The sequence below is a fragment of the Penicillium manginii genome, assembly GCF_028828005.1.
Source record: "Penicillium manginii strain IBT 31320 chromosome Unknown utg000004l:1.0-7231830.0:1.0-7236170.0, whole genome shotgun sequence".
NCBI classification, from domain to species: domain Eukaryota; kingdom Fungi; phylum Ascomycota; class Eurotiomycetes; order Eurotiales; family Aspergillaceae; genus Penicillium; species Penicillium manginii.
Window position 1 is genome coordinate 5,514,750 of NW_026643105.1, and position 25,585 is coordinate 5,540,334.

The 25,585-nt window shown below is 50.0% G+C and overlaps 12 protein-coding genes across 12 annotated transcripts; 7 read left to right on the forward strand and 5 right to left on the reverse strand.

Annotated features, from left to right (window-relative positions):
* Positions 1–94: 94 nt before the first annotated feature.
* Positions 95–2,505, reverse strand: N7533_005755 (putative glycerol-3-phosphate acyltransferase Sct1; the record flags this gene model as incomplete). Its single annotated transcript, XM_057102405.1, has 4 exons — positions 95–1,276; positions 1,331–1,599; positions 1,659–2,253; positions 2,332–2,505. The coding sequence occupies 4 exons, from the start codon at positions 2,503–2,505 to the stop codon at positions 95–97; spliced, it is 2,220 nt and encodes a 739-aa protein (XP_056962035.1).
* A 974-nt stretch (positions 2,506–3,479) lies between these two features.
* On the forward strand, positions 3,480–4,353 carry N7533_005756 (GRAM domain-containing protein; the record flags this gene model as incomplete). The annotated part of the gene is made up of 3 exons (XM_057102406.1): positions 3,480–3,490; positions 3,597–3,768; positions 3,841–4,353. 3 exons carry the CDS (start codon positions 3,480–3,482, stop codon positions 4,351–4,353), a joined length of 696 nt encoding a protein of 231 aa, XP_056962036.1.
* Positions 4,354–4,807: 454 nt separating this feature from the next.
* Positions 4,808–5,609, forward strand: N7533_005757 (cytochrome b-c1 complex subunit 6 family protein; the record flags this gene model as incomplete). Its single annotated transcript, XM_057102407.1, has 3 exons — positions 4,808–5,123; positions 5,355–5,480; positions 5,545–5,609. 3 exons carry the CDS (start codon positions 4,808–4,810, stop codon positions 5,607–5,609), a joined length of 507 nt encoding a protein of 168 aa, XP_056962037.1.
* An 880-nt stretch (positions 5,610–6,489) lies between these two features.
* N7533_005758 (putative cell surface receptor/MFS transporter (FLVCR)) lies at positions 6,490–8,145 on the reverse strand (the record flags this gene model as incomplete). Its single annotated transcript, XM_057102408.1, has 4 exons — positions 6,490–7,338; positions 7,411–7,759; positions 7,842–7,954; positions 8,047–8,145. The coding sequence occupies 4 exons, from the start codon at positions 8,143–8,145 to the stop codon at positions 6,490–6,492; spliced, it is 1,410 nt and encodes a 469-aa protein (XP_056962038.1).
* Positions 8,146–8,974: 829 nt separating this feature from the next.
* N7533_005759 (uncharacterized protein) lies at positions 8,975–9,295 on the forward strand (the record flags this gene model as incomplete). The annotated part of the gene is made up of 1 exon (XM_057102409.1): positions 8,975–9,295. One exon carries the CDS (start codon positions 8,975–8,977, stop codon positions 9,293–9,295), a length of 321 nt encoding a protein of 106 aa, XP_056962039.1.
* A 141-nt stretch (positions 9,296–9,436) lies between these two features.
* Positions 9,437–11,894, forward strand: N7533_005760 (uncharacterized protein; the record flags this gene model as incomplete). The annotated part of the gene is made up of 2 exons (XM_057102410.1): positions 9,437–10,034; positions 10,087–11,894. 2 exons carry the CDS (start codon positions 9,437–9,439, stop codon positions 11,892–11,894), a joined length of 2,406 nt encoding a protein of 801 aa, XP_056962040.1.
* Positions 11,895–12,176: 282 nt separating this feature from the next.
* Positions 12,177–13,833, forward strand: N7533_005761 (uncharacterized protein; the record flags this gene model as incomplete). The annotated part of the gene is made up of 2 exons (XM_057102411.1): positions 12,177–12,636; positions 12,734–13,833. The coding sequence occupies 2 exons, from the start codon at positions 12,177–12,179 to the stop codon at positions 13,831–13,833; spliced, it is 1,560 nt and encodes a 519-aa protein (XP_056962041.1).
* A 246-nt stretch (positions 13,834–14,079) lies between these two features.
* N7533_005762 (uncharacterized protein) lies at positions 14,080–14,850 on the reverse strand (the record flags this gene model as incomplete). The annotated part of the gene is made up of 2 exons (XM_057102412.1): positions 14,080–14,448; positions 14,524–14,850. 2 exons carry the CDS (start codon positions 14,848–14,850, stop codon positions 14,080–14,082), a joined length of 696 nt encoding a protein of 231 aa, XP_056962042.1.
* Positions 14,851–15,441: 591 nt separating this feature from the next.
* N7533_005763 (Zn(II)2Cys6 transcription factor) lies at positions 15,442–17,969 on the reverse strand (the record flags this gene model as incomplete). The annotated part of the gene is made up of 9 exons (XM_057102413.1): positions 15,442–15,928; positions 15,989–16,221; positions 16,284–16,694; positions 16,766–17,079; positions 17,130–17,518; positions 17,573–17,632; positions 17,688–17,788; positions 17,847–17,870; positions 17,946–17,969. The coding sequence occupies 9 exons, from the start codon at positions 17,967–17,969 to the stop codon at positions 15,442–15,444; spliced, it is 2,043 nt and encodes a 680-aa protein (XP_056962043.1).
* A 635-nt stretch (positions 17,970–18,604) lies between these two features.
* On the forward strand, positions 18,605–19,506 carry N7533_005764 (uncharacterized protein; the record flags this gene model as incomplete). Its single annotated transcript, XM_057102414.1, has 2 exons — positions 18,605–18,909; positions 19,071–19,506. The coding sequence occupies 2 exons, from the start codon at positions 18,605–18,607 to the stop codon at positions 19,504–19,506; spliced, it is 741 nt and encodes a 246-aa protein (XP_056962044.1).
* Positions 19,507–20,671: 1,165 nt separating this feature from the next.
* Positions 20,672–20,971, forward strand: N7533_005765 (uncharacterized protein; the record flags this gene model as incomplete). Its single annotated transcript, XM_057102415.1, has 1 exon — positions 20,672–20,971. One exon carries the CDS (start codon positions 20,672–20,674, stop codon positions 20,969–20,971), a length of 300 nt encoding a protein of 99 aa, XP_056962045.1.
* A 970-nt stretch (positions 20,972–21,941) lies between these two features.
* Positions 21,942–24,594, reverse strand: N7533_005766 (F-box and WD domain protein; the record flags this gene model as incomplete). Its single annotated transcript, XM_057102416.1, has 2 exons — positions 21,942–24,256; positions 24,375–24,594. The coding sequence occupies 2 exons, from the start codon at positions 24,592–24,594 to the stop codon at positions 21,942–21,944; spliced, it is 2,535 nt and encodes an 844-aa protein (XP_056962046.1).
* Between the last annotated feature and the right edge of the window lie 991 nt (positions 24,595–25,585).

A 25,585-nucleotide genomic window follows, 5' to 3' on the forward strand; every position in this document is an offset into this window, starting at 1 on the left:
TCAAATAGTTCCAATGGTTACAGGCCTCCCGAGGTCAAACACCGCCGTGACACTCGCCAAGACAAGAGAAAGTTTTGGGTTCCGTAGCAGCAAATTATAGATCTTTTCGTGATTCATCGCCACTGGATGGTGTTCTCGATCCCGAGCTGGCCATGTCCCAGCTTCCGTCCTCGCTTCGTCGGCGCCGGCGCTCCCCACGCTCTCTCATGGCATCGCGAATGCGTGAACTGACATCATCTAAAGGATCTTTGGGAGTCATGGGACTGAGAGGCTTCAGACCATGTCGTGAGCCGGGTCGGGGCCCAGCAGAACTGCTACGGCTCCGGTTGCGGCTAGGAGGTCTCGTGGAGAAGAATCCAATGTTGGCTAGGTTGTGGAACGACTCATTGCGTGGTAGAGGCTCCTGGGACGAGAATCCCTCGCTTCGATCGGCTGTTTGAATGCGCTTGAGACCTGGCTCGTCGTCTTCAATAGCTTCTTCGTGGTTGGGTTCACGGAAGGGACCGGAAACGATACGTGCGGCGTCGAAGTCTGGGAATAGCTCGGGGCCCAAGGTGTTGATAGCTTCGGTGACTTGCTGAGCAAGCGCCGCACGGGTTTGACGGAGCTTCACCAAAGGGTTCGCAGGCGAAGGGTTGAGTGACAAGACCAGAGGCCGAAGAGACTTGACAATGTCCATTCCCACTTCACCGATGCGAAGGGCAGCAAAACTGATCGTGGGGAAAAGAACCACGCCTATCACCACAACCAGCCAGAGGGGTACCCAGTCAGGCATGAAGCCCTGGATGCGATTCTTGTAGGTCCAATAAGTGAAAGCGGCAGTGTAGGCCGTGTAGACGGCCGGAGCGAAAGCGAGAGCAATAAGAAGTTTCCAAGTAGCCATGACATCTCGGCCTTGTAGCTTGACGCTAGAAGCAGCCAATGCCTCCTTGGACTTGATGATCGATAAGTACTTGGTAGCAATGAAAACCGGGGTAAACAGCACCAAGCCAGGAAGAGTTCCAATGGTAAGAAGGGCGAGCTTGCCCAGGCGATAGATCAGGGTGGCAATGATCTGGATGATAGAAAATTTGGCATAGTTGACTTGGTGGTCGCGAATACCCAAGATACGTAGCTGTTTGTTATAATCCACGATACCCTTTCTGAGGCTGACGATACGCGGATCGTCCTTGAAATGCGCATATCCTGTGACGAGGCGACGGTTGAGCTCCACCACCATTGGAAGCGGAAGTTTCTTGCCCTTGGTGTTGTATAAACGACGGGCAGCTTGGATGACCTATAATTTGTTAGTAATCGCGGGAATTTCAAGTTAGGTGAAGTCGAATCTTACCATGAGTGTCTCATAATCGGGGCTGGTAACGGTAACAGCCACAAGGCTTTGGTAGATGATATCCAGGAGTGCTCCCACAGACTCGCGACGCTCGCCTTCTCTGAACTGGTCTACCAATTCCTTGGGTACCTCGATCGGGTTTCCAAACTCGATCACGGCGCGAGAGCGAAACTTGTGTGCATGGAAGTAGTTCATACCACAGGGGACAATTTTGAGACCACAGTCTGGATTGTCTGCCAGAGTGCCGAGTGCCATGAGTGCAACACCAGCTAAATACACACGTTAGTACTAACCCACTCTGGAATCGGAATATGCAAATGAGCCTTACCCTTCAATGGCAGAAGAGACGGACGGTCATGACTACCTCCCTCAGGGAAGATACCCACGCAACCACCGGCGTTCAGTCTAGCAAAGACGGCCTTGTAAACCGCGGTTTGGTCGACGTGCGGGGCGACCTTGAATTTGGTGCCCTTAAACTCGGGGTCTTGGTTGGCAGACTCTCCGGTGAAATTTCCATCCTCATCAATATCCTTACGGCCAGTCAACTGCGATAGAGCGTCGCGGTGCTTGAACGGCTTCTTGAGAACCAACTCCTCTGGTCCATGAATTTCCGCAATCGCCGTACTGTGGGAAGTTCCGTTGATGGTTGGCAGAGCAATTGTTCCTTCGGTTTCGAATCCAGGTCCTTCAAAGTTGGTGTTGACACCGCGCAGGAGGGTTGGTTGGTTGATAGGGTCGGGGAGGTATATGGTACCGGTGCCGGGTTTCAAGTTGTCCATTGCGCGCGCAACGGGCAGCGTCCCAATACCCCGCGCGAGAAGTCCGATAAACTTGCGACGAAATGATTTCTCTGCGATAAGCCATGAGATGCGGCGATGAGCCTCGCTCCGGATGACGCGCATAAGCACGAGCGAATCGACGAACTGGGGGAGACAAGGTGGTTAGCTTCATTGTTGAGGGGTAAAGGACTAGGCATAACAACAAGGACACGCATGACATACCTGGTTCGCATGAGGGGCGGCGACAATAATGATCGGGCCACGGCGGGGGATCTTCCATGATCCACGAGGATGCACTTCGCGGAAGAAGAGGTCGATGAGCACGGAGAAACTCCACAGGACCAGGTCGTACAGCCACCCGATGAGGGGTGGAATATACGCCTGCTTCTTCGCCATGATTTTTCGACCGTGCCTTGGATGGCTAGTTGAAGAAGGCTCCGTCAAGACGGTCGGTGGCGTAGAGGAGAGGAGAGGTTTAAAGAGGTCAGGGTCAGAGAGTTGACATGGAGCGGCGTTCCCGGAGATAAAATAGTCGTGAAGCTTGGACCCTCAAGTTTTGACGTCGACACCAGGTGAGCAGTGGTCTCTCCTTTCCTAGCAATTCCCGTGCCAGGTAGCAGATAGAACGAGTAACTCTGCAGCTATGAGAGAGAAGAGAGTAGAGTGGGAGGAACTGGGGCGAAAGAGGTAAAAGTTGCTCAAATCCGGAAAGTTTGGGAAGCTTAGCGCGCTTTCGTCTTTTCCTTTTGCACTCGGACGCTTCTAGAACCCACAACCGTTGACTTGGTTATGTATGGGGTAATTACTATATCAGTCATCTCAACGTTGACAATATAGGATCCTTGTATATTTCTATTCATTTTCTGACAGTTATTTACATTCACATCACATTCACATTCTTGATATTCCAACCCCCAAACAGTCCTCGTATTCGTATAGTGGTTCACCCCACGCCTATTAAGGTAACTATTATTTACTAAGTCTTCCTAATTCTTACCTGAAGGTACAAGGTAACTCTGCAAATCGGGGGATGACATGGATAATACTACTACTATATGTACCTAAGTATCCTAGTACTTCTCTGTGCATAACTTAAATGTTGGGAGGTCATGCAGCACCACTGCAGCAGAGTATCCATGGGATTCCCCGCCTGCCCCGCAACCCTTTTTGCCCATCAAGTTCCTAAGGTTGCTCTCGAGGGTTCCAGACCTCTGCAAATTCTAAAATTTGTTCCTTTTGTTGGTCTCACCGATTACTATTACCTGCTTCTCCTCTTTCTCGATTTGATTCCCCCCCCCCACCACCTTGCCAACCCTACTAGCCTAGAGCATCCTAACCCCAGGACAGTCGCAGGACTATCTGCTATCAGCATGTCTATCAAGTAAGCCCTCCCTACCTCCTCCCCCTCCCAAAGCTTGCCTGTCCTTGGCAGTCTACTGTTGATGCCAAGATGAGAATATGCTTCTTGATTAACTAACACATCGTAGCTGGGTGATGCTGAATGACCAGGAAGGCTTCGTCCGCCTTCCCAACGAACGCTTGATATACTCCTCGCCTCCCCGCACCAGCCTTGCACTGACGCCGCTTCCCAACTACAAGGGGCCCGAGAGCTTATCGATCCAGAGCAGTGCTGGCTGTATCCATCTCACAAACCAACGAGTTCGTTTGACCGCTGCTTGCCCAGAGATACCCTCCTGGAAATGGTCTTATTACTGACAGTCATCGAACTAGCTCGTTTACCTTCCATCCCAAAAGTCCGACACCTTCCAATCCTTCTCCTCTCCACTCCTCCACGTCCGTGACTCTCACGTCTCCGCACCTTTCTTCGGTCCCAATGTCTGGACCGCTCTCGTCCAACCCGTCTCTGGCGGTGGTATTTCCGCCAACCTACCGGCTGTACAGATCAAAGTGACTTTCAAGGAAGGAGGAGCTTTTGACTTTCACACCAACTTCGAACGAATAAAGGAGCGTCTAGAGCAAGCTGTTGAGGTTCAGAATGACGCTGCCCGCGGTCTACGCAGTGTAGACCTGTCAGCCGTTCATCTCGAGGAGCTACCTGCCTACGAGGGCCCCGGAAATTCCAGCCACAGTACCGTTGTCGGCGAGGCGCCCGTGACACCAGAACAAACTCGAAGGGCATCTGAAGCGGGCCCGGAGCCCGCTGAACCTCCACCTTGCTACGAGGAGGTCCAGAGCCAAAGTGTGGCTACTGAACTGGAGGAACGGCTGCGCCGGGCGAGTTGAGGGGTTTCCTAAGAAAGAAGACTCATCTCATGACCCGGATCTTTCGTCTGTATACTATGATTTGTCGAATAATGATTCCAAAGCGGTAGCCCGTACTAGAGAGCGAGCATTGGCGTGCACCGGTTTTCCTCCTTTACTATGAATTGATGATACTTGACCAAGAAAATACAACTTTGGCTCGTAACAAATCATAAAGTAGAAGCACTTTTGAACACCAATACCTTGATCAAGTCATTGTAAATAAACCCTCGATACCACCAGGTCCGATGGGCGTGGTCAGCAACAGTCGTTAGCCAATCACGTGCGGCATAATTCGCAGCGGCCGGGGCGTCCCGATTTTCCAGCCCGAGCTTGGAAAACCACATCCTCGACTTAACCGCAACCCCTACCTACAACCCTATATCCCCCCCACTACTCCACGACCTCCGGTCACTGTTGCCAATTGACTGTCGCAATGGGTTTCACCGACTTTTTCACTGACGTCGTCTCCTCTCTGGGCTTCGCCGAGGCCCAGGCTGAGGCTCCCGCCGCCGACGTTGAGACCTCCTCCACCCCCCAGGACGAGCCCGCCGAGAAGACCGAGGAGGCCACCGAAGATTCCGAGTCCGCCGAGGAGACCGCTGAGGAGACCGCTGAGGAGACCCCCGCCGAGGAGTCTTCTGAGGAGGCTCCCGAAGAGGAGGAGGCCGCCGAGGAGGAAGAGGAAGAAGAGGAGGAGGAGGAAGAGGAGGAGGATGAGCCTGAGGACATCAAGCCTAAGCTCGAGGAGGGTGAGTGATTCTTCTATCAATCCGATGATACCATTATCATTGAAGGATTGATCTTCCATGCTGGCGAGTCTTGGTGTTTGTACGCGCTGGGCAAGCGGGTGTTTCGCATTCGTTCGCTCGGATCATCGGAATCAACCCATCTACCTGCGAAGACTCAATGGCAGCCGAACCTCTTCACAATATATCTGGTATCATCTCATTCGAAGACATGACTGACTCAATTGCATCTAGACTGCGCCAACTCCGCCAAGTGTGCCCCATACAAGCACCACTACGACGAGTGCGTTGAGCGCGTCACTCGCCAGGAGGAGGAGGGTGATGACTTCAAGGGTGTCAAGGAGGACTGCGTTGAGGAGTGTATGTTGATCACCACGGTATTCCCGCGCGAGCCCAGAGGTCCCTACTGACACGAATAATCTAGTCTTCCACCTCACCCACTGCGCTACCGCCTGTGCCGCCCCCAAGCTCTGGAGGGAGCTCAAGTAAGCGGATCTTCTTCGGATTCCTTTTCGACGCTATATTTCCCACCGTTCTACGTCGATTCGATTGCAAGGTCCCACCCAACCGAATCCTGATATGAGCGAACCTCACCCGGAACGCCACGTCGAAAAACGAAGTTTATTGCCGCTCTCCTGATGACTGTCGTATTGGTCCCTTGGCAGTCTGCCGTTTATGTCCTTTTATTATTTGTGTGTGTGTGAGAAAGCGCGAAGTGATTAGAGGGGAACTGAACCCCTCTGTCTTGGGGTGTACGCATATGGTGTTTCAAGGCAGGGAGAGAGGAAAAGGAAAAACGATAATAGACCCGCCCTTTTCCCTGCCTTGCATGTACAGATAGCTGGTCTTCCGCCTATTCGAACTGTGCTCGTGTTTCATTTATTTGGTTTTCTAAGACGAATCTCATCTGTTAAAACGGAAGTTTTAGAGTGAAGAGACATCTCATCTATGGGTTTCCATCGTAGCTAACTTGAAGGCTATCAAATAATAGTAGGCTTCGATGAATGGGGCAAACGGTGCTCACTCATCCATGCTTATACCCCGGCTGCGACTTGATACCCTCGGATCGTGAGTGGTGACTACTTGGACTGGGCCATCGGCCGAGGACCGAATCAACTTCATGCTCTATACAAGGTTCCAGTTTCACCTGGAATCCATTTCGATATCCTAAGTGAGCCATGTGATTAGAACACGAGAACTGCATCTGATACCGCTGGCTAATCAATTGGAAAGTCATGAGCAGAAGAAGGGTATAAGCTCGAGGTATCAGCCCAGGGCATGCGCATACGCATACGCATACGCATATGCAATTCCAGAGACGACGGCAATACCCTTGGGACACTTGAAAAAATTGGAACTACTACTCAATTCAGGCATTTTTCAGCGCAGATTCTCGAAAAGCCGCCGAAGCCTTATCCGGAGCAAACTCCTCCTCGGGGCCATCATTAGAGTTAACCTGCAACCCAGCACCAGCAGCCGACAACTCTACCCCACGATCAATCTCCAGCCTCCTACGAGTCACAACACGACCAAAGAGACCAATGGCAAGCGGAAACGGCGCAGCAACCGCACAAACAACCGCAGCAAAGATCAACGCATTGCGCATATTGAACGGCGGGCTCGCATTGCCACCCGCCTTGAGCGCATCCTGGATGAGAATAAAGCACGCACCGAATAACTGGCCCCCGGTCCAGCAAATCGTGGACCCAATTTCCGGCGAGAACGGGTATGTGATCTCAACCAGATACTCCAGCACAATGGGCAGTAAAGCGAAGGAGGAAGCGCCCATCAACGCCATCACGACGTACGAGGGCGCAATCCCGGCCGAACTGGACGGTGCGAAGATCAGCCCGATGTAAGAGGCTACCACGATGGGAATGAGAACTCGGATTGAGCCGAGGTAGTGCTTGTATTTGTCTGTGATGGGCGACATGATGGCTGCGGTGACGAGACCGACTACGATTAGAATGGCGCCTGCGATACCGGCGTCTGTCTCGGAGGCGCCGTATGGACTGAGGATTTGGTTTAATAGTGACGAGACGCTGTTGAAGAAACCCACGTAGACGGAAAATGCGACTAGAATGAGCCAGAATTCTAGGGTTCCGAGGAGTTGGCGAGTTGCGAGTCGCAATGGGGTGCGCGGGATGGCGGACGAGGCGCTTGGGGGAGTCGGGGGTGCAGCAGGGATGAAAAAGGATGGGATGGCAGCAATACTCGACTAGTTGGAAAATTCAAGTTGATTAGCGAAAGTGATTCAGTTGAGGGTTGTAGAAAGGCGATTGCAACTCACAATGATGGAGATGTATAGGACCATATTGGGGATATCAGATGGTTTGGTAGCCCATTCAGAACCGACCAATTGGCCTATTGCAGCGCCTAACGGATTGGCAAGACTTGCGACAGCAGTTGCGCTCGTGCGACCTTTGTCCGAAAACCATAGATCGCTGTATCGAGTGGGCGCGCATAAACAGAAGGGCTGGGCTAGGCCAATCAGGATCTGGGCGAACATGGCCAGGCCAAACATGCCCCCATTTGCCTTGGTGCCTGCATAGCGCAGCCAGTTTCCGACGAGCAAGAGTGAGGCAGTGATAACTATGGCTGGTTTGGGTCCGCCTTTGTTCAAGACCCAAATGACGAATCTGTCGGATGTGAGCGATACAGACCTGGTGTACCTAGGTATACCTTAAGAAAGGTATATCCATGGATATTGAGTATACTTACGGACTGGCGACACAAAAAGCGAAGAGATAGCCAGTACTGAGCCAATTGATGGCGCTCTCGGAGACTTGAAAGTATTCGGCGGCGGTGGTGGAGATGGAAGAGAAGGTTAACCACTATCAAGATCCAAGTATACTGTCAGTAAGAGAGATACAACTTGAATATACCTAGGTATATATAGGATGGGAAAATCCGGGGGCATGCATACATCCCAACTGACGACGATATTGAGTAGAACCAGTTGTGCCAAACCCCAAAAGCGTCGTTTGTAGACTTTATACGGTGGGGTTGAAGAGACCGAGGCCATGGCGGAGATCAGACATCGAAGGGAAAAGAGAGGGGAAATAAGAGGGGGAAGAAGGGGAAGAAGTGAGTAGATAAAGATCCGGACACGAAGAAACCTAAGCAACCTTGGAAACCATCTCGAGTTAGCTTCCTCCGGGGGTCTCTCCCAAAGGCTTGGTTTTTGGCGCCTTTGCGTCTTTGACGTGTTGAATGAACATGGCCGGTACAGGCAACCCCACCGGACAACACATCATACATCAAGTACTTTCAGGTACCCCCCAGATCCAGCTAGACATACTACCCTAGATTAAACATGTGCCAACGCCATGGTCCTTCGCTTAAAATTGAGCCGGAGTAGAAATGGGCTCCGTGATGTTTTAATGTGAAACTAACCATGAACGAGATCACCCGGTACGAGCCCCTGATCCACGGATGATTTACATGGGTATGGGGTAGTGATAGTAATACCAGTGATAGCTATTTGAAATTATACCCCATACTCTACTAGTAACTCTATAATGATACCACGAAGTAAGTAGATATCAAAGATCATAATCACACCTAGTTATCATGACAGCTCACACGAGTAAAGAGTGTGGCTGAGGCATCTGCAGATCGCGGCCATTTTCCTCCCCGCCATCTTCTTTTCGCTCATCTCCCTTGGATTCACCCTCTTTCTCCATTTTGAGCCGGCTCAACTTTCTGTGCACTTGAGTCTTACACCACTCACTCGTTATTTGCTATTCACAAATTCCAGGATGTGGTGAAGCTCACTCTTTGAACCCTTGAAACCCCCGGTCCACATATTTGCCCCGGCTGCATTGCATTCCTTTGCGCCTGAAACGCCCATCATGAATATCAGCCTTCGCTCCAGCCAGTCCTCCTATGGTGACCCTCGCTATCTATCCACCGCCACCATCTCCGATGCAAATGCTCCCATCGGGAAATCCCTCGTCGACGGTTACCGTGATGCCGTCCACCCACAACATGACGACCGATCGCGGTACAACCCGGTAAGGGGAACCTCATACTCAGGACTGGGCTCCCAACAGCAGCCCAGAAACCTCTCTCCAAAGCTAACAGAAGACTTCCGATCAAACAGCTCAATGCCGCTCATCCGCGTAGCTCAGTCCTCGTCAACACCAACGACCCCATCACGATGTACCTATTGACCGAGACCGCCATAGGGGACAGCAACAACTTCGAGATCCTGTCATTTGAAGAGGTGGAGGACTTGAAGAAGGAACGTACACTACTCTCCAGTCGAATTGAAGGTACAAAACGCAAGCTGGCCCTCGAGACCAAGTTGCGCGATGCCGCACAGTCAATCGGACGGCTCTACAGTCCCCCCCAGCCCCCGGGACAGCGGCGAATACGGTGCCAACGGTGCCTCCAAAACACACCGCAGAAGTCGCAGTATCTTTGGGAAGAATGGTACCACCGATGTACTAGACAAAAGCGATTCGGAACTCGCAATGAGCCAGCGCAAGTGCGAGGACCTGGCCCAGGAGCTCTGGAAGCTCGAGCGCAGGTCTCAACAGATCGGTCAGCGCCTACTAGAGCATACCGCGGGTGTCCTGCAGATGACCCATAAGGGCATGAGAAAGGGCCCGAAGAACCTTGATGCGCCTTCCGACGAAATTTACGGTGACCACGAATTCGACGACCGCAGTCTTTACCGCACACCCGAGCATTTGGATAATTATGGCCTGAAGGGAAGGATCGAGGTCAATGCTCCATCGTCTGGGGTATCCTCCGAGGCTGCAGAAGCCACCCAGAGGAGACTGGAGGAACTCAGTGAGCGCATGTGCAACATGATGATCGAAGCTACTCCGGATGAATTTGTCGATCCTCCCCCCCAAGTCCGCGAACCGATCCCTCGATCCCACATCTGCCGCCGAGGCGCACTTGGTCTACCTTGAAAATAGCTTGAACACCCTGAACTCGCGCCTGGCCGCTACAGCTGTGGGCGTCTCTGTTTCTAGCGCAGCCCCGGCTCCAGCTCCCGAGATCGAGGGTGCCTGGAAGCAACAGATCACCGACGTCAACGAGCGTCTCCAGAACATTGTTGACCGCTTTGGATTAACTCGCTCGCCAACACTCCCGCCACCCCCCTCTGCCTACGAGGGTGAAGGGTTAGAGGAACAACTATCGTACCTCCAAGCTGGTGTCGATGGTTTGGCAGCCCGAGTGGACGGAGTGCTTGAGCAGAAGAGTATCCTGACCACGCAGATCCAACAGCAACGGGAGCTCAACTCGAAATCCGACGCCGAGCGCGATGCCCACATCGGCGACCTGACCGAGCAATTGGCCCACGCACGACGAGATGGAAAGTCCGCTCAGGACGAGCTTGATGTCGTCATGCAACAGTTGGAGGCCATGCGCCACGACGGTTCTTCCCAGGACGAAGCCAAGGCCTCCTTGGTCCAGGCTGAAGGCGAAGTCGCACGTCTGCAGAGTGTTGTGGAGTCATTGCACCGCGAGGCCGATGCTCGGACAGAGGAAGTGAGGGAAACCCGCGACCGCGCCGAGCATGAGGCGTCCCAGTCCGAGGCTCAGATCGAGGAAATGAGGGAGGCTCGTGATCGTGCTGAGCGCCAGGTCACACAGCTCGAGGTTGATATTCAGCAGATTCGTAGCGACTCTGACTCCCGCATGGAAGCAGTTACCTCTCGTGGACTGGAGTCCGATTCTCGTGTCCAGGAGGCCGAGTCGCGTGCACAGGAAGTTGAATTACGCTTGCAAGAAACTGCGTCTCGTCTACAGGAAGCCGAGTCTCGCCTGCAAGAGGCTGAGTCCCATCTTCAGACAGTCAACTCTCGTGGACTGGAGGCTGATTCTCGTGTGCAAGAAGCCGACTCTCGCGCACAGGAAGCTGACGCTCGCGTACAGGAAGCCGAATTCCATCTACAGGAGGCTGCTTCTCGCGCCCAGGAGGCCGAGGCTCGTCTTCAAGAAGCCCTTTCGCACGCCCAGGAGGCCGAGTCTCGTATTCAAGAAGCTGCTTCCCGCGCCCAGGAGGCTGAGTCTCGTCTACAAGAAGTCGATTCCCGCGTCCAGGAAGCCGTCGACCAGCGTATCCAAGCCGAAGAAAACAGTACCCGCCTACAAAATGAGATGACCGAAATGGAGGGCGAGATTGTGAGAATCACGACCGAACTTACCATGGTCAAGGCTGAGCTGGATGGTGCTTATGGTACACGGGCGCAGCGTGCAGCAGAAGCGGCCGCCAATCCTGAATTCCAGAACGAGATCGATGCCCTCAACACCCGCAACATTGAGCTCACCGAAGAGCTTGCCGCCCTTAAGAGCCAGCGCGGTGGCGGTGATCTCCAGCAACGAGCTGACACTCTTGAGAGGGAGCTTCGGGAAACCATTGATGATTACGAAGCTATGACCAAGGCAAGCATTGAGTTCGAGAAGGAACGGGAACGTTTCGAGGGCGTGATTGATAGTCTGAGGGATCGCAGCGAACAATTGGAGCAACAGCTGAGCGAGGAACGTATCAACTGGATGAACCTCCACAGTCCGACATCGATGGGCCGCGATCCAACCCTCGAGACCACATCCACTATGGTGTTAAAGAACGAGTTCAAGAAGATGATGCGTGACACTCGCAACGAGAACATGAAGATTCTGAAGGTCAGTTTAATTTCCCACCACAACTTTCTTTCTCAAAGCAATACTAACAATGTTTACAGGCGGAACAAGAAGAGCGCCGCAGAATCGAAGGACTGTTGCGAGCCCTCAAAAAGGAACATGCACAGGTGACGGGCAAGCTTGGCCCAAGTCCCATTGGTACCCCCTTATGATGATGACCTGTTCAACGCTTTTTCTCGGAAACTGTAACTGTACATATATAGACTTCCTTTTCTTGTTTTAGTTCAAGCTGTATGAATAATTGCATGTGCGGCAGGTGCGATCTTGTTGATTAACCTTGCCCTCCTTTTCTATCTCTTCTTCCACCTCCTCTTCCTCTTCCTCTTTCTCTTCCTTCAAACATCCCGTTCCTTTTCATTGACCAAGACCAACTCTGATTTTCTCTCCTTCATCATGGCATTCCGACAGAGACCGAGCCGAGGAGCATGCGATGATGACCCGGAAGCCGGGCCCGGACCAAGCACCGCCAGATTCTACTCCAGGTCGGACACTATACCACATGTTAGCGATCCTTACAACTCTACCTCAACATCACCGGATGACGACTCAAGAACCCTTTACAGCGATGAGGAACTCATAGTCACTGCTGACACGTACCCTACGCCAAACGATGATTATCAAGTTCCCGAACCTATTGAAGAAGAACTGGCTTCACATGTAGCCATATTTCTTCCATCGGGCTCGTCTCGCGACTCGGATCCTCAGACTGCACAGGGTGTTCGGTGGTGCAACGAAATCTTATCTGTTGGCTTATACAAACCGCATTCACATCCGGAAGGGGAAGTTCAGTCAGCGGAAATGGCAACTACTCCGCCCACACGCCGCAGGGCTATCTCACTCGATGCTTTCGACGGTAGTGCAGCAAACCCTCAGTGGCCAGGGAACGTACCGGCTGTGAGAGTTCATCAACCCCCCCTTTCCACCACCGATAAGGATGCCCACTCCCCCAGGAGTTCCTTCATTTGGCACCCCGGAAGCCATTGCTGCTTCTGCTCAATTCATTCGTGATCCATTTCCACCTAACAATCAGCGCGTACGTTCTCTCAATACGGCGGCGATCAGGAGATTGTTTGGTATTCAGTCTCCTATTCAACCCCTACCTACACCTTCGCCTTCGCCCCCAGCTACGACCACGGCTGCCACAACTATACAATCAGTTCGAGGTATTGGCCGAGCCCCTGATGGAACGAGGGTACTTGGTGGATTTGGCTATAGGCAAAGTGGCCATGGTACGGATCTCGCGCAGGAACTAGATGATCACACTTTTCACGTGAATAATATTCCACTGGCAGCTCCATCAATTACTCCAGCTGAGGATAACCCGGCCGAATCCAGAAGGACAAGGGTTGGGACAGCGGCTGAAACTTCAAGTTTCAAGAGTACCTTGTCTCTTCCGAAAAGATACGCCAGACTGTTTAGACCTTCTATCGCAGAAATGTTCGCTTCTACATCTCCGGACCCTGGGTCATCGCCTACTCGATCATCTCCTCGATCATCTTCTCGATCGCCTGCTCGATCGCCTTCTCGAGATTTCACTGCAGATTCTGCTCTAGATTCTATTACAATGGTAGCACCTCCGCGAAATCCAGCTAGAATCAGAGATCAGCGTCGACAATACCCAGGGCAGGACGGTCTATCCAACTCTTTTCAGAGACACACAGTTGTCAACCAGATAATCCAAGAGGAAGAACCAGATACCGAACCTGAACCTGTGCCTCAGCCAAATGCAGCTTACATTCGTTTGTCTCGTATTCATATGCAACTGTCTCTATGCTGTTGTCTAGGCGGCCGAATTGTCGAAGTTATCAATCAAGGAACAGGCCAGGGAACAGGTCAGGGAACAAACCAGGGAACGCCACTCGAGCCCATTACCTCCCAAGATAGCTACGTAACAGCGCCAAGTCAGTCATCTCCGGTTCGAAATGGAAGTCCACAGCGTCGTGAGAGCAATCATGATGATATTACAGAGCAGCCCGAACGCCGCGTGTGGACTCCGGTGTCTAACTTTGTTCGTCGGGGCGCCGCTGTTTTGAAACAGCGTATCCCGTAAATATTACATACGCCCTGCCACTGAACACTTGGCCTTTTCCCCATTTGTCCAGCCTTCTGCTTTGTCCTTTGTCCATTAGATGCTATTATTGTTAGATTAGATTTCAACACTCTTTCAAGGTATTCTGCCTAACGAAGATCACTCATCAAGCAAACAAATAAGAGCATTCGTTTTAACATACAGAGAGGAGTGCTTCGATTTTTCATCCATACTAGTACTATTACATATCGTACACTTTCCTCAGCTCTACTCTCGCCGCACCATTGTATTCAAGATGCCAGTCTCAAGCAGCAACTTGGCATACTGTAAGTGCAACCAAACCGCAAATCCCGGCATTGGAGGTTGCCCAGTAAGCTTATCCCCTGTGAAAAAAACAGACTTGAATCCAAAATCAACCGCCTTCTCATGCTTCTGAATAACTGCCGACAATTCAAAAACAACGTCGAACGGCCGAAGCGCTTTGTTTGACGGAGAATCCCCACCGCGAAGCACTATCCGGCCATCTTTCTTTTCCAACACCTCGAAAGAGTCAGCTATCATTGTACCCTCACTGTATTCGGAAGATAGCATGTCCTCAATAGTCCAAAGCTGGTTTCGATTCGAGTCATTCCGGCCCTGTCTCAACAGAGCTCGCTGGATTGAGAATCCTGCACCATATAAAATTTCCAACGTTAGCCAAATAATCTATACCACCACCACCAAGCTGAAATACTGGGAAAGAATACCCCATTCACTCCAAACGCCAGCACAAAAGGCTCTTGCCAACTCAGCAGGTGAATCCCGAAGCCCAGGACGGATATCACTCAGCGCGACACGTCGCACGTAAAAATCATGAGTCGTCGGGTTACGATGCGGATTCCAACCCTTTCCTTCCGCAAGCTTGAAGATTGGATCTGATTCGGCGATAGAGGTGAATTCCGCATTCTGGGTGTAAATAAAAAATGAGCCGAGGCTGATTGCGCCTCCGGCAGTGGCTATCTTGGCTGATTGGAGAAAGTAGCGGAGGATCGGTCTCATGGTTGTTAGCCGGCCCGAAAGATGAAATTGGGTGCTGGTGGATATTTAGTGAAATGAAATGGTCTGCTGTAAATATTAAAGGCACTCTCCAAACTCGGAGACCGAATCTGTGGTTCCTTTTCGTTTGCGCAATTTCAAGGGGGCCGAGTGTCGGAGAGCTCGGATTCCGAACAGATATGAACTCAGGTATTTTCAAGTTTAGTTTTGGCTATGTGGAGTTGAAATTGACTAGTATGTCATTGAACTTGAACTTGAATATACTAGTTAGAGAGATTTGATCTGAAATATTCAATCAATGAACCATGGATGTTGGATAAATGTTTCCAAGGTTCTTTCCTCTGCTGTCTAGACCTCTACTAGATACCACTACTTATATTTAGCCATTTATGAATGGCCTTGGACATGACTTCAACTTAAAGTCCTTCCATTGAACTTGACCCTTGAAACATTGAATTGTTGAAGTTGACATTAAAAACCGAGCAAGTGAGGAAAAGAAAATTTCACGGATCTAATTTTATCACCAAGTATTATATCATTAATCATAAGAAAAAGAATGGAGAGCTTTCCAACAGATTCCAACAAAATTGCATTTCAAATGTTCCCGTTTCCGCTTGATGGATCAAGACCAATGAAATCCGACTCAAAGCACTCCATTGTCAACTGGCTATTCCACAGGTGCCACATAAGCTCATCGGTCGGCGGATACGTTTGGGCACCATGAGCTTGAACTTGTTGAGGCAATGTGGGTACCACTGGATCTGCGTAAGAAGAGCCACCATTGACCGGGAAATTGGGCTCAATGGTCGTTGAAGTATCTGGCAGCGCCCCAGTCACGGATGGATACCAGGGAGCGACTCGAGTTTTCGGTCCCAAACGCTGCTTCGCCTCGATCAAGGGAATGCACAAGTTTTGAAGTGAGTCGAGGAGTTTTAGTAACTTTGAGATATATGGGCTTGCGGCAAATGGTGCCAGGCTTTGGGTGATGTCTTGGATTAAGGTGTAATCGTCGAAGTCAAGTTCTCCGATAATATTGCAAAAAAGAACGAAGAATGGACTCAGTGGGTATAGAAAGATAGTCCTGGGCTTGTTAATTTTTTGACCTTTTCCAGAATGCCTGGAAGATGAGAGGGCATCTTACCATGTCAAAAACGTCGGATATGGATCCGTAAAGCCTGGATTCTTGCTGGGGTTCTTTTGCAGGTATCGCAGTGCTTTCAGTGATTTGCGAGCACATGCCACGCACTCCTTGTGGGTGAGGGGTGAAAATGAGTACTTCAATCGAGATCGAAGAATGTCGACTAGAATCGCATAGTAGCAGAAATCTCCTGCGATCCAATCACAGGATAGAAAGTCATTGACGGATTCTCGAGTCTAAAGATGACAGAATCTTATATTAGCTAGTCATTTCTAATGTATTTGTAGGCAATACTTACAGCCTGTAAATTGGATTTTATAACATTCATCCTCTCCTGAAGCTTTGAGTGATTCGCAAGTATTTGACGAGTATTGTCCGCTTTTCCACAGCCCAAGAGGTCACCCTGTACCTGCGCCAGCTCCAGAAGAATGCGAATCAGTGGTAGGTGGGGCAGTGATTTGTCTGGGACGATGAGATCCACGGGAGATATAGCCGGCTCGGGTAATGATAAAGGCCGAATGAGGAGAGCGCTGAGAGTGCGGTCAAGATAATAACACCAGTACAAAGAGCTTTGAATATCCTCATTTGGATCGGATCTCGGAACAGGGCTTCCAATTTCATGATATTTCAGTGCGACAATTTGGCGGGCTGCATAGGAATTCATGATCCAGGCTTGGCTCATGTTGCCAGTGTATTGCATCAAAAATGCCTGAACAGAATCAGTGATTGGAAATGGCTCTTCGGCTCTTTGAATACTATATTGGAGACCTCGGGACATACCGCAGATATTAGTGATTGGATGAAAGGAAGAGTGGGGTTACCCAAAAAGTTGACATGCTTCAAGGCATGAAGAGCGTACGATTCATACAATCTTTTTGACTTGAGAAATTGTTGGTTGATGGTGGAGTTTTTGTAAATTCTTGGCATCTGAACAAGATGGAAGATAGCCTTGACATAGATGCAGACGCAATACTGGTAGAAGATTTGGCCCTGTGATTCAGCATCAACCAAAACGGCAATCATCCTCTCGAGACACTCCTGAGAGATATGATCTGGCCATTGTAGGTTTAGTGCTCCAGCCACAGTTGCTGGCTCTGTTTATCTTTTAGTATATGCTCTGAAAATAGACTCGTTCTTCATTTACCTTTGAGAAGCATGTAGAATACTTCAGAAGGCGGTGCGGTGAACTCTGTGATAACTGGGCTGTCGTCCCGCATTTCCGACTGAAGGCCATCTTCTAGGTTTGAAGCCCTTCCCTGTGTCATGGTACTCACAAAGTCTAGAGCAGATCTGAGAATGGATTGGCGTTCAATATTCATACTCTCGTTCCCTTCAAGCTCTCCTTGAAAGACAGCTTTGGCTTGCTCCGCATGATGTGTCGATTCATCCGGGGTGACAGCAGCAGTGCAGCTACTGTGGGGAGATTTGGATGCATTTTGTAGGTGAGAGACAGTGTCTAACCTTCGTCTCTTGAGTCCTCTATCTTCTTCACCTTGATTGACGCTATGAGCTGGACTTGTGCTTTCAGTCGTCCTAGGAAACGATGTTAGATAAGGACATTAAAAGAGTGTAGATGAAAGAGTGTACTCGTGAGGATGAGAGATTGCGCTTTCCAGCCTCAGAAGTCTTTCGCCAATAGTAGAGATACTAGAAGAAAATTAGTTACAACTTATGCTGGGAGGAGACTAGCGCTGGCATGTACGTTGTAGCTGGAGGGCGTGTTGGGCGCCGTGGACGAGTTCGCTGACACGCTAGACCGGCATCGACACAGTTTGCACAATTGAGTTGCCGGTCGCAGCGAACCTATTCCAAAAACGGTTAAACAGTAAACCATATGCCCAGATGAATATCAAATCCATACCTTTCTTGAGTGACAAAGGTCACACTGAGGTTGATAGCGGTTAGTGTGGAGGTCGGGCTCCAGTAGTGAGCGTCTAACTAGAACAAGGTCGACACTTACGGCACGCAGAGCGTCGTCACTCATGGGAATGTATTGTCAAAGCCCTCGCTTTCCGAAACGATCTCTTGAGGAGTCCTTCGAGCTCGAAATCCATCTAAATTAGCTTGCTCCTGCATGTTCTGGACCGAGCTTTCCGAAATCGCTGAGTCATTCCTTCGAAGTTCCGACGCTTTCCCCTTTTCGATCGGTTTCCGAATGAATGAGGAAGTAGCAAAATCAATCGAGACCGTTCGTTCAACGCGCGACTAGAAAAGATTTTAAAGTGATTTGCAAGAGCTTACAAATTATCAAACGAAAGGTCACCGATCAATCTTTTTATTGTTATCCAGCTAAGCAGCCGATCCGGGGGATCAAGCGCCATCCGCCTTGTCGTTCATGCTGTTTTCCGTAAGAGTAAAATTAATACTACTAGTAAAGTTGAGCTGTGCAATATATTCAAGTGACCAGCCTTGGTACTCTTGTCATGAATCTTTCACTGGCTCTGGATGGGCTAGTAGTATGTCCAAGTTTTCTCATGGCGACGTGGGCCTTTCCTGATTATTTAAAACGGGGACTTCGGATTGGGCAAATTGTATAAATACGTACCTGAGACCCCGAATGATGTCTTTGGTATTCATTTCAGAAAGATTGATTCCCGACCCGAAAAGGTATCAAGAGCCATGTTGAACGTACTTGTCACAGGAGCAGCCCGGGGGCTCGGCCTAGAATTGGTGAAAAGGTATTCTCTCCAGTTACCAGACAATGGTCTCGTGATTGCCACCTCTCGGAAATCTAGTCCAGATCTAGAGGAACTGGTCTGTGATTGTAAGAGCAAAGTTTTCTTCGTGGAAATGGACATCTCCAGCGAGGAAAGTATACTGCAATCAGTCGAAACAGTAAAGTCTCTCCTTCCTGACAAGGCTTTGGATATCCTCATCAACAACGCTGGTGTCCATTCCTGGACAAATGGTGGCATCTCAGAAATGTAAGTCTGACTTGAATTACGACCTAGATATTTACTCATGGCATTAAGGTCTGATCTGGCGTATCAATTGAGTATCAATGTCACCGGTACGCATAATGTAATTAAATCATACCTGCCACTTCTTCAAGCTGGAAACACGAAAAAGGTTATCAATATGTGAGATGTCCTGATTTGCTAGATGCTTTGGAAAGTTTACTCACAATCACTTTCTATTTAAGCTCAAGTCCATGGGGCTCCACAACATCTGCTCGGTCCTTTCTTTACGCTCCCTGTCCTGCTTATAAAATAAGCAAGGCCGCGCTCAATTCATTGACTGTTCAATATGCTCTTTTCTACGAAGCGGATGGATTTATCTTTCTTTGTGTGAACCCGGGAGTGAGTACTACTCTTTCGTACTGGGAACGGAAATATATACTGATTATTTCTCAGTGGCTGCGGACGGAGATGGGAGGCAGCGATGGTGATCTTTCTGCAGAGGAAGGTGCAAATGCAGTCACTGGTATCATCTCCAGTGCTAGCCAGGGCTCCAATGGACGATTTAAGACCATATGCCTCCCGGGCTACGAGCAGTACGATGGAAAAGATGTTCTGTGGTAAATAACAATATGTTCACATCCATACGCTTCCAGGGTTGAAGAAAATACATAGACCCTTTACTAGTACTAGTTTCGATAAATACTATCTACTACTAGTACTACCTAGGTACTAGATATAGTACAAACTTGGCGACTTATGATCTGATTGTATTTCTATTGAAACTGCTGAGAAAGCTGGGGAAAATCAGACAACCATCAAACTTAATAGTTCTTGTTCTGGTAGGCCAAAGACTAACTTTTGAGAAATTAATAGTTTTGCTTTTGCTTTTTCCCACTAATTCAAATGCTCCCTAAGAAAGGATCTGGGATAAGAAAGGATCTGGGAGAACAAATGAATGGGTATTCGGAATAGTCATAAATTCTGTGTAACATACCTAGGTACTAAAAATTGATACTATGTACTGCTGTATAAGCAAAACCTGGTGTCACAATGGGCTATCAAGCCATGGGCCTTATCAGATCCTCCTGAGAAGATGAGATGAATATGTTTGGTACGATCAGATTTCCTCCGGCGGACCAGAGAGAAAATTGACATGCAATACTTCACAAGCCTCTAGTATACTGAGTACTTTATGGAGTAGATTGGCACTAGTAGGCCGCTGATTCTCTAGGGCTAGTGAAGTATCGAAGTACCGAAAGGGACTGTGTTACTCTGCATACCCACTAGTAGGTAGATCTTCGAATATCTATAAGATCATAATAGTACTAGTACTGGCGATCTCCAGGGCTTGAACGTCACCATTTAGATTTTCCTAGGTATGGAAGCATATAAAGCCATGTAATTACCCCCCGGGTGTATATCCTCTTAATACCAGCCACCTGGGCACGTTTCGCTGTTCAATTTCCAGGGCTCTCTATTAAACCTCAACACTATTACTATTTATTCAAAGACGCCACCATGCGCTTTTTATATTTCGCAACCATTCTTATTCACTTCGCCTTTCTGGCCGTGGCACAAGACTGGCCCCATCTCGGCGATGATTCTGCTGATGATGACCAACCGGACAATACCTCCAAAATCGGGAGCTATTGCGACTTCAAAAAATCCGAGTCCGAATCTGCATGTGGGGCAAAAGAGTTTTGCGATAAAACCGATAAATGTGCTAGCCAGGTTCAAGAGGGTGCAGAGTGCACGGCAAACTATCAGTGTCAAACACATAGGTGCAATGGCACTACCTGCCTCCCAGGCTTCCGAGGACATGATCAAGAGTGTTCGCCGGACTACCCATGCTACGAAGGCTTTTTCTGCAGTATGGATACGAAAAGATGTTCTTCTCCTCAAATTGCTGGCAAGCAATGTTATCGAAATGAAGAATGCATCGCTGAGCGTTGTGTGGACGGAAAATGCGCTGCGCTTCGTGGGCCACCTAATTCATGCGACGATGATGCAGTTTGCAAGGAATATCGATCTGATTTCATTTGCACGACCCCTGGGTATAGTCGAGGCAAGAAGATTTGCGCCCTAGTTTACCCTGGGGAAATAGGGTCAAGGTGCACTGATGACAACGGATGCAAAGGAGAATACAGCGGTCTCGTCTGTGACAAAGGGAGCTGTCAGACGGCCCAAGATGCAGGAAGATGCAAACCTAATAAGAGCTCTTGCCTAAGTGACTCAACATGCTGCGGCAATCACTGTCGGTTTCTTCGTGGATCTGGTTCGGGTTACTGTGGCCCGTAGTTCCATAGTTCTGGACAACTCTACACTGCAATAGAGATACCTAGGTAGCCAATATCTTTTATCTCATGGAACCTTGCATTTTGATGAAAAGAAAATTGTGATTCATCATGTTAAATAGATTGCTTCACTCTTTGAATGCTGTTTGGCAAATATAAATGGCCTTGCGGCGCTAGTACCCTTAAGCGATCGGTGGCTCTCTAGACTTAGCGCCCATGAACCGAGTCTCGACGTTCTGTTGAAATTTTGAGATGCATTGCGATGACAGGAACGATATCACTCTCAGAGAAGGTTGCCTCAGTACTCATAATGATTCACCTAAGTATAAGTTTTAAAATAAGGTTCAATGTAGCATAGAAACACTCTTCATTCGATTCGCTATGCAAAGCCCCGGGAAGTGAGGAATAGAGGTACAAAATAAGCGCCGGTGGGTTTGTGTCCAAAAGGTACATAAGAAGAGGGGTGGCTCTGCGATGCAAAGAAAGGCAAAAGACAGACACAGGCATAACCAATGACTAGGCCAAGAAAGAAAGAAAGAAAGGTGGGTGGGACTGGAGAGAGCGGGGACATCATGACGCGGTTGAATGGTTAAGGTAATTAAGTGTCACGAATGCAGATCCAGCAAAATTAGTGCCGGTTGCTCCTTTTCGTGAAAAGTATTGGACATTATGTGATGTTGGCAAGGTAGCCGATATTCACTGAACTTTGCAGTATAGATTGGCAGAATGAAGGGCGAGCGCGGGGTTATGACGAAAGCACGGCTATGAGAGCCCCTGGAAAAAAGGGCATGCTTCCAGAATCTCCTCGTCCCCACAAGCAAAATCCCATCCAATGATTCGGGGGTCTACGCTGGCGCAGACAATCTTGCGGGAGTCAAACTGCACTTTGAAAACCCGGGATGATGGAGGTTGTGCCATTTGTCGACGAGCTTGATGAGGGTTGGCGCCAGCCAATTGCTGGTGTAGTTGTGGAGCGGCATGGGCTGCCGGTGCTGGATTAGGGGTAGTCGTTGGACCAGCTTGGGCCGCAGTTGATTCTTGCGGTGCAGTTGGGGTCGGGTTTGTGTTATTAGGAGATTGTGTGTCATCGCTCGCCTCTTGGTCCTGTGTTGCCTCTGCGCTCTGCGCTGGAGCGGCAATCGCTCCGTTTCCAGTTGGCAGAGCAAGAAGGGTTTGCGCAGCTTGTAGCTGTTGTGCCTGTGCAGAAACAGCAGCTCGTGCTGCCTCGCTGAGAGTGGCTCGAGCAGCGTTAGCCGCAGCGTCCGCTTGCCGGAGACGATGCCCAATGGACCATGCTCCATCCCGATCTTTGTGCCAAATTAAGATGGATTCGTCGTAGGACCCAGACACAATGCGAGCCCAAGAGCTACCTCCACCACCGGGAGGAATTTTAGCACCGAGTGCTGAAATATTGCGAGGATCCCGAGAACCGGCAGTGTTTGAATAGTGACCAGCACGCCGTAAAGCCCTTGGGCCAAGGTCAACGGGAACGCCAGCCTGCTGCGCTTTCCAAAATTCGTTTTCAACTTCCTGGGCCTCGAGTCGTAGTGCCTCATCGGCACCAGGAGGGTCACCAAAGCCTGCCTGGACAGTGCGAACAAGGTTGTTATGGCCGCGTAGACAAGCCACCTCAGCACCGGAGACATGGTCGTATATCCTTACAGTGTTATCGTTACTACCACTGATGATGCGACGACTGTCAAATTGGACACAGGCAATCCCCTTTTCATGACCCATCAGAGTCTTTAGACAAGCGCCGTTGCGAATATTCCAAACTTTGATCATACGGTCTCCCGAAGCGGTGACAACCTCGTTACCGTGAAGTTGCATAGCGTTCACTGCAGCACCATGACCTTCCACAGTCATCAGATGGGTGTATGGTTTCAAGGATTTGAGATGACCATTAGCGATGCTGGCCTCGAGTATGTTGGGTGCCATATCATTGAGATCGACAATATAGGAGGGGTATGTAGCTCCGCCGCCTTTGCAGATACGAGGATAATCCTCATCCATTGCTGAGAGCTCCCGGCGACTCCATATTTTTACCGTGCGGTCCTTAGAGCACGTCACCAAGTAGCGATGGTCGAATTTGAGGTTGAGTACGGAGTCTGCATGAGCATTCGTAATTTGATGAATCTTCTTTCCCGTGGAGAATTTCCACAGGATCACGCTTCTGTCACTGCTTCCAGAGATGATAATATCCTGCTCCGGGCTCGGGTCGAATTGAAGGCACAGCACTGACTTTACATGGCCGACTAATGGGCGGTGCCATAGCCGTTTAGTTTCCAGGTCCCAGACTCGCACTGTTCTATCCCGGCTTCCACTGACTAGCCATTTCCCCTCAAACTGAATTGCATAGACACATTCCAGGTGCGCCTCTTCAGGGTGGGAGGGGTGTGGAAGTTGAAAGTTCGTGAAACGACCCTGGTGCCAGTTTGCTTCGAGGCGTCGCCGTTGTTTATAGAGGTGAGCCCAATTCACCTTAACTGTTCCGTTCGGGGATCGGATGAGAAGAGAGGACCTGAGTGGCGGCTGGAGAAAAGATGGAAGCCGAGGCAAAGAGCTGGGGGCTGCTGCCAAAGAGCTCCTCCGGTCGTTCGCATCGGCCATGTGGTGATCGCCTTCGTCATCGGGTTCGATGGACCCATGTCCCTTGGCGTCAGACGGACCCTCCCCTTCATTGCTGCGAGAAGCCAGCCAAGTCGGAGGCACACGCTTCTTAAGCTTTGGCTCTCCCAAGTCTGGTTCTGAATGTTGAGGTCGGGCCCGACGCGTGATCGGCGACATTGCCTCGGCATGTTCCTGTTCGAAATTGCGAATGGCGCGCATATCTACCCGCCAGCCCTCGTTGATGTAAAGCACCCTCCATAAGCCGGAGTCCAGAATACGAGCTCGCCATGAGCAAGACGCAAGCGAAGCAGTCAGAAGGGTTCGCGGGTCAAGATATGAAAAGATCTCGAAGGTAAGCTCCGGGGGTAGCTTGACAACGGGGTCCATGTGGAGCAGGGGATTGAGACGATCGACTACTGCGGCGAGTGTGGAGGTTGATAACGATCGAAGGAGGCTATATGCAAGTTCTATTGTTGAGGGGGTGAGGGTCAGCGGGCGGAGAAGTCAAGAGGAGGGTGCGCGCGCATCGGAGAGGGTCTCCAGGGTCACCACCAAAGTTTAAAGAACAGAAATATCATATCTTACCAGCTCTATCCGTTTCGCTCTGAGAAAGCACCCATTCTGGTAGCATCATGACATTTTCCGGCATGAGCTCTTTGTCAGACTGGCTCCGGGTATCATCCGAATAACCTTCATCCAACTTGAAGGAGGGAGAGAGAGAGGGCGCAGAGTACCCGGGAAAAGTTGTCGCCTGCAGCCGCAGCTCTGGGCGTGTGGGGGATCCAGGGACAGGATCTGCATCCATGGGTGCTGATGTTGACCCTGATGTCTCGAGGCGAAGGGCGATGAGTCGACGCGACGATTTGGGGCGAGGATCGGGGAACGTTATCGGTCGTAGAGATCGCAGGGGAATCGCAAGGGTATTGCGCGCGCGATCGCTCTCTCGCAGTCTCTAGTGGCAGAGGATTCACGGGAGGGATCAACCCTCGCAATATGGTGGTCAAGCGGATAGATAGGTATGATTTGGGAGGGGGACTTCTAGGCCTGGGGCTGCATATCACGTCACGTTGGCGGCGGGATCCACCTACTACAGAATGGGAAGCCCCGGGAATGGAGATGATAGATCGGATCGAGAGGTCCAAAGTATAAGGTGGATGGGATCGATCGAGCGAATTTGACGCGAGAAATAAGAAATACCTACTAGGTATGAGATAGGAGTACAAAATACCAACAACACAGCCTGAGCACAATGTTATGTAGGGTCGAGCTGGAATCTGCTGGATACTAGTACAGTCACGTGGATGGATCTCAAGTATGCAGCCACAAGGGAGAGTAAAGCGTGTGCTAGTAAACTGTGTGGACTGGAAAGTGCTATGGAATCATGGAATGGAATGGAGGGTGAATTTATACTAGTAGCACCTGGACAGTTTCAAGTTCCCCGCATCGCTCTTTGTTTGAAGAATGCTGGCTTACTCAGGCTATACAATGAGTGCCTGATCTTCATCTGAGTGGAATAGAGAGATCTACTTTATACCACAATCTATAAACTATAAGCTATAAACTGACAGTGTACTCCGTACTCCGTACATTCCCTGCAATCTCTGCTTCCATCAGCCTCCTGAAACTCGTTTCATGTAAAGTACTAGTAGAATCGTCTATCCCATCCACCAGCCGCGCTTCTCCATTTTCATGACTAAGCACCCCTCCACGCATCGACCACAACCCGCGAGGTCGTTCACCCCCTACGCTCTCGCTCATCTCTTTTCCTTGTGCCTTTCGCCCCGTTGATCTTGGAC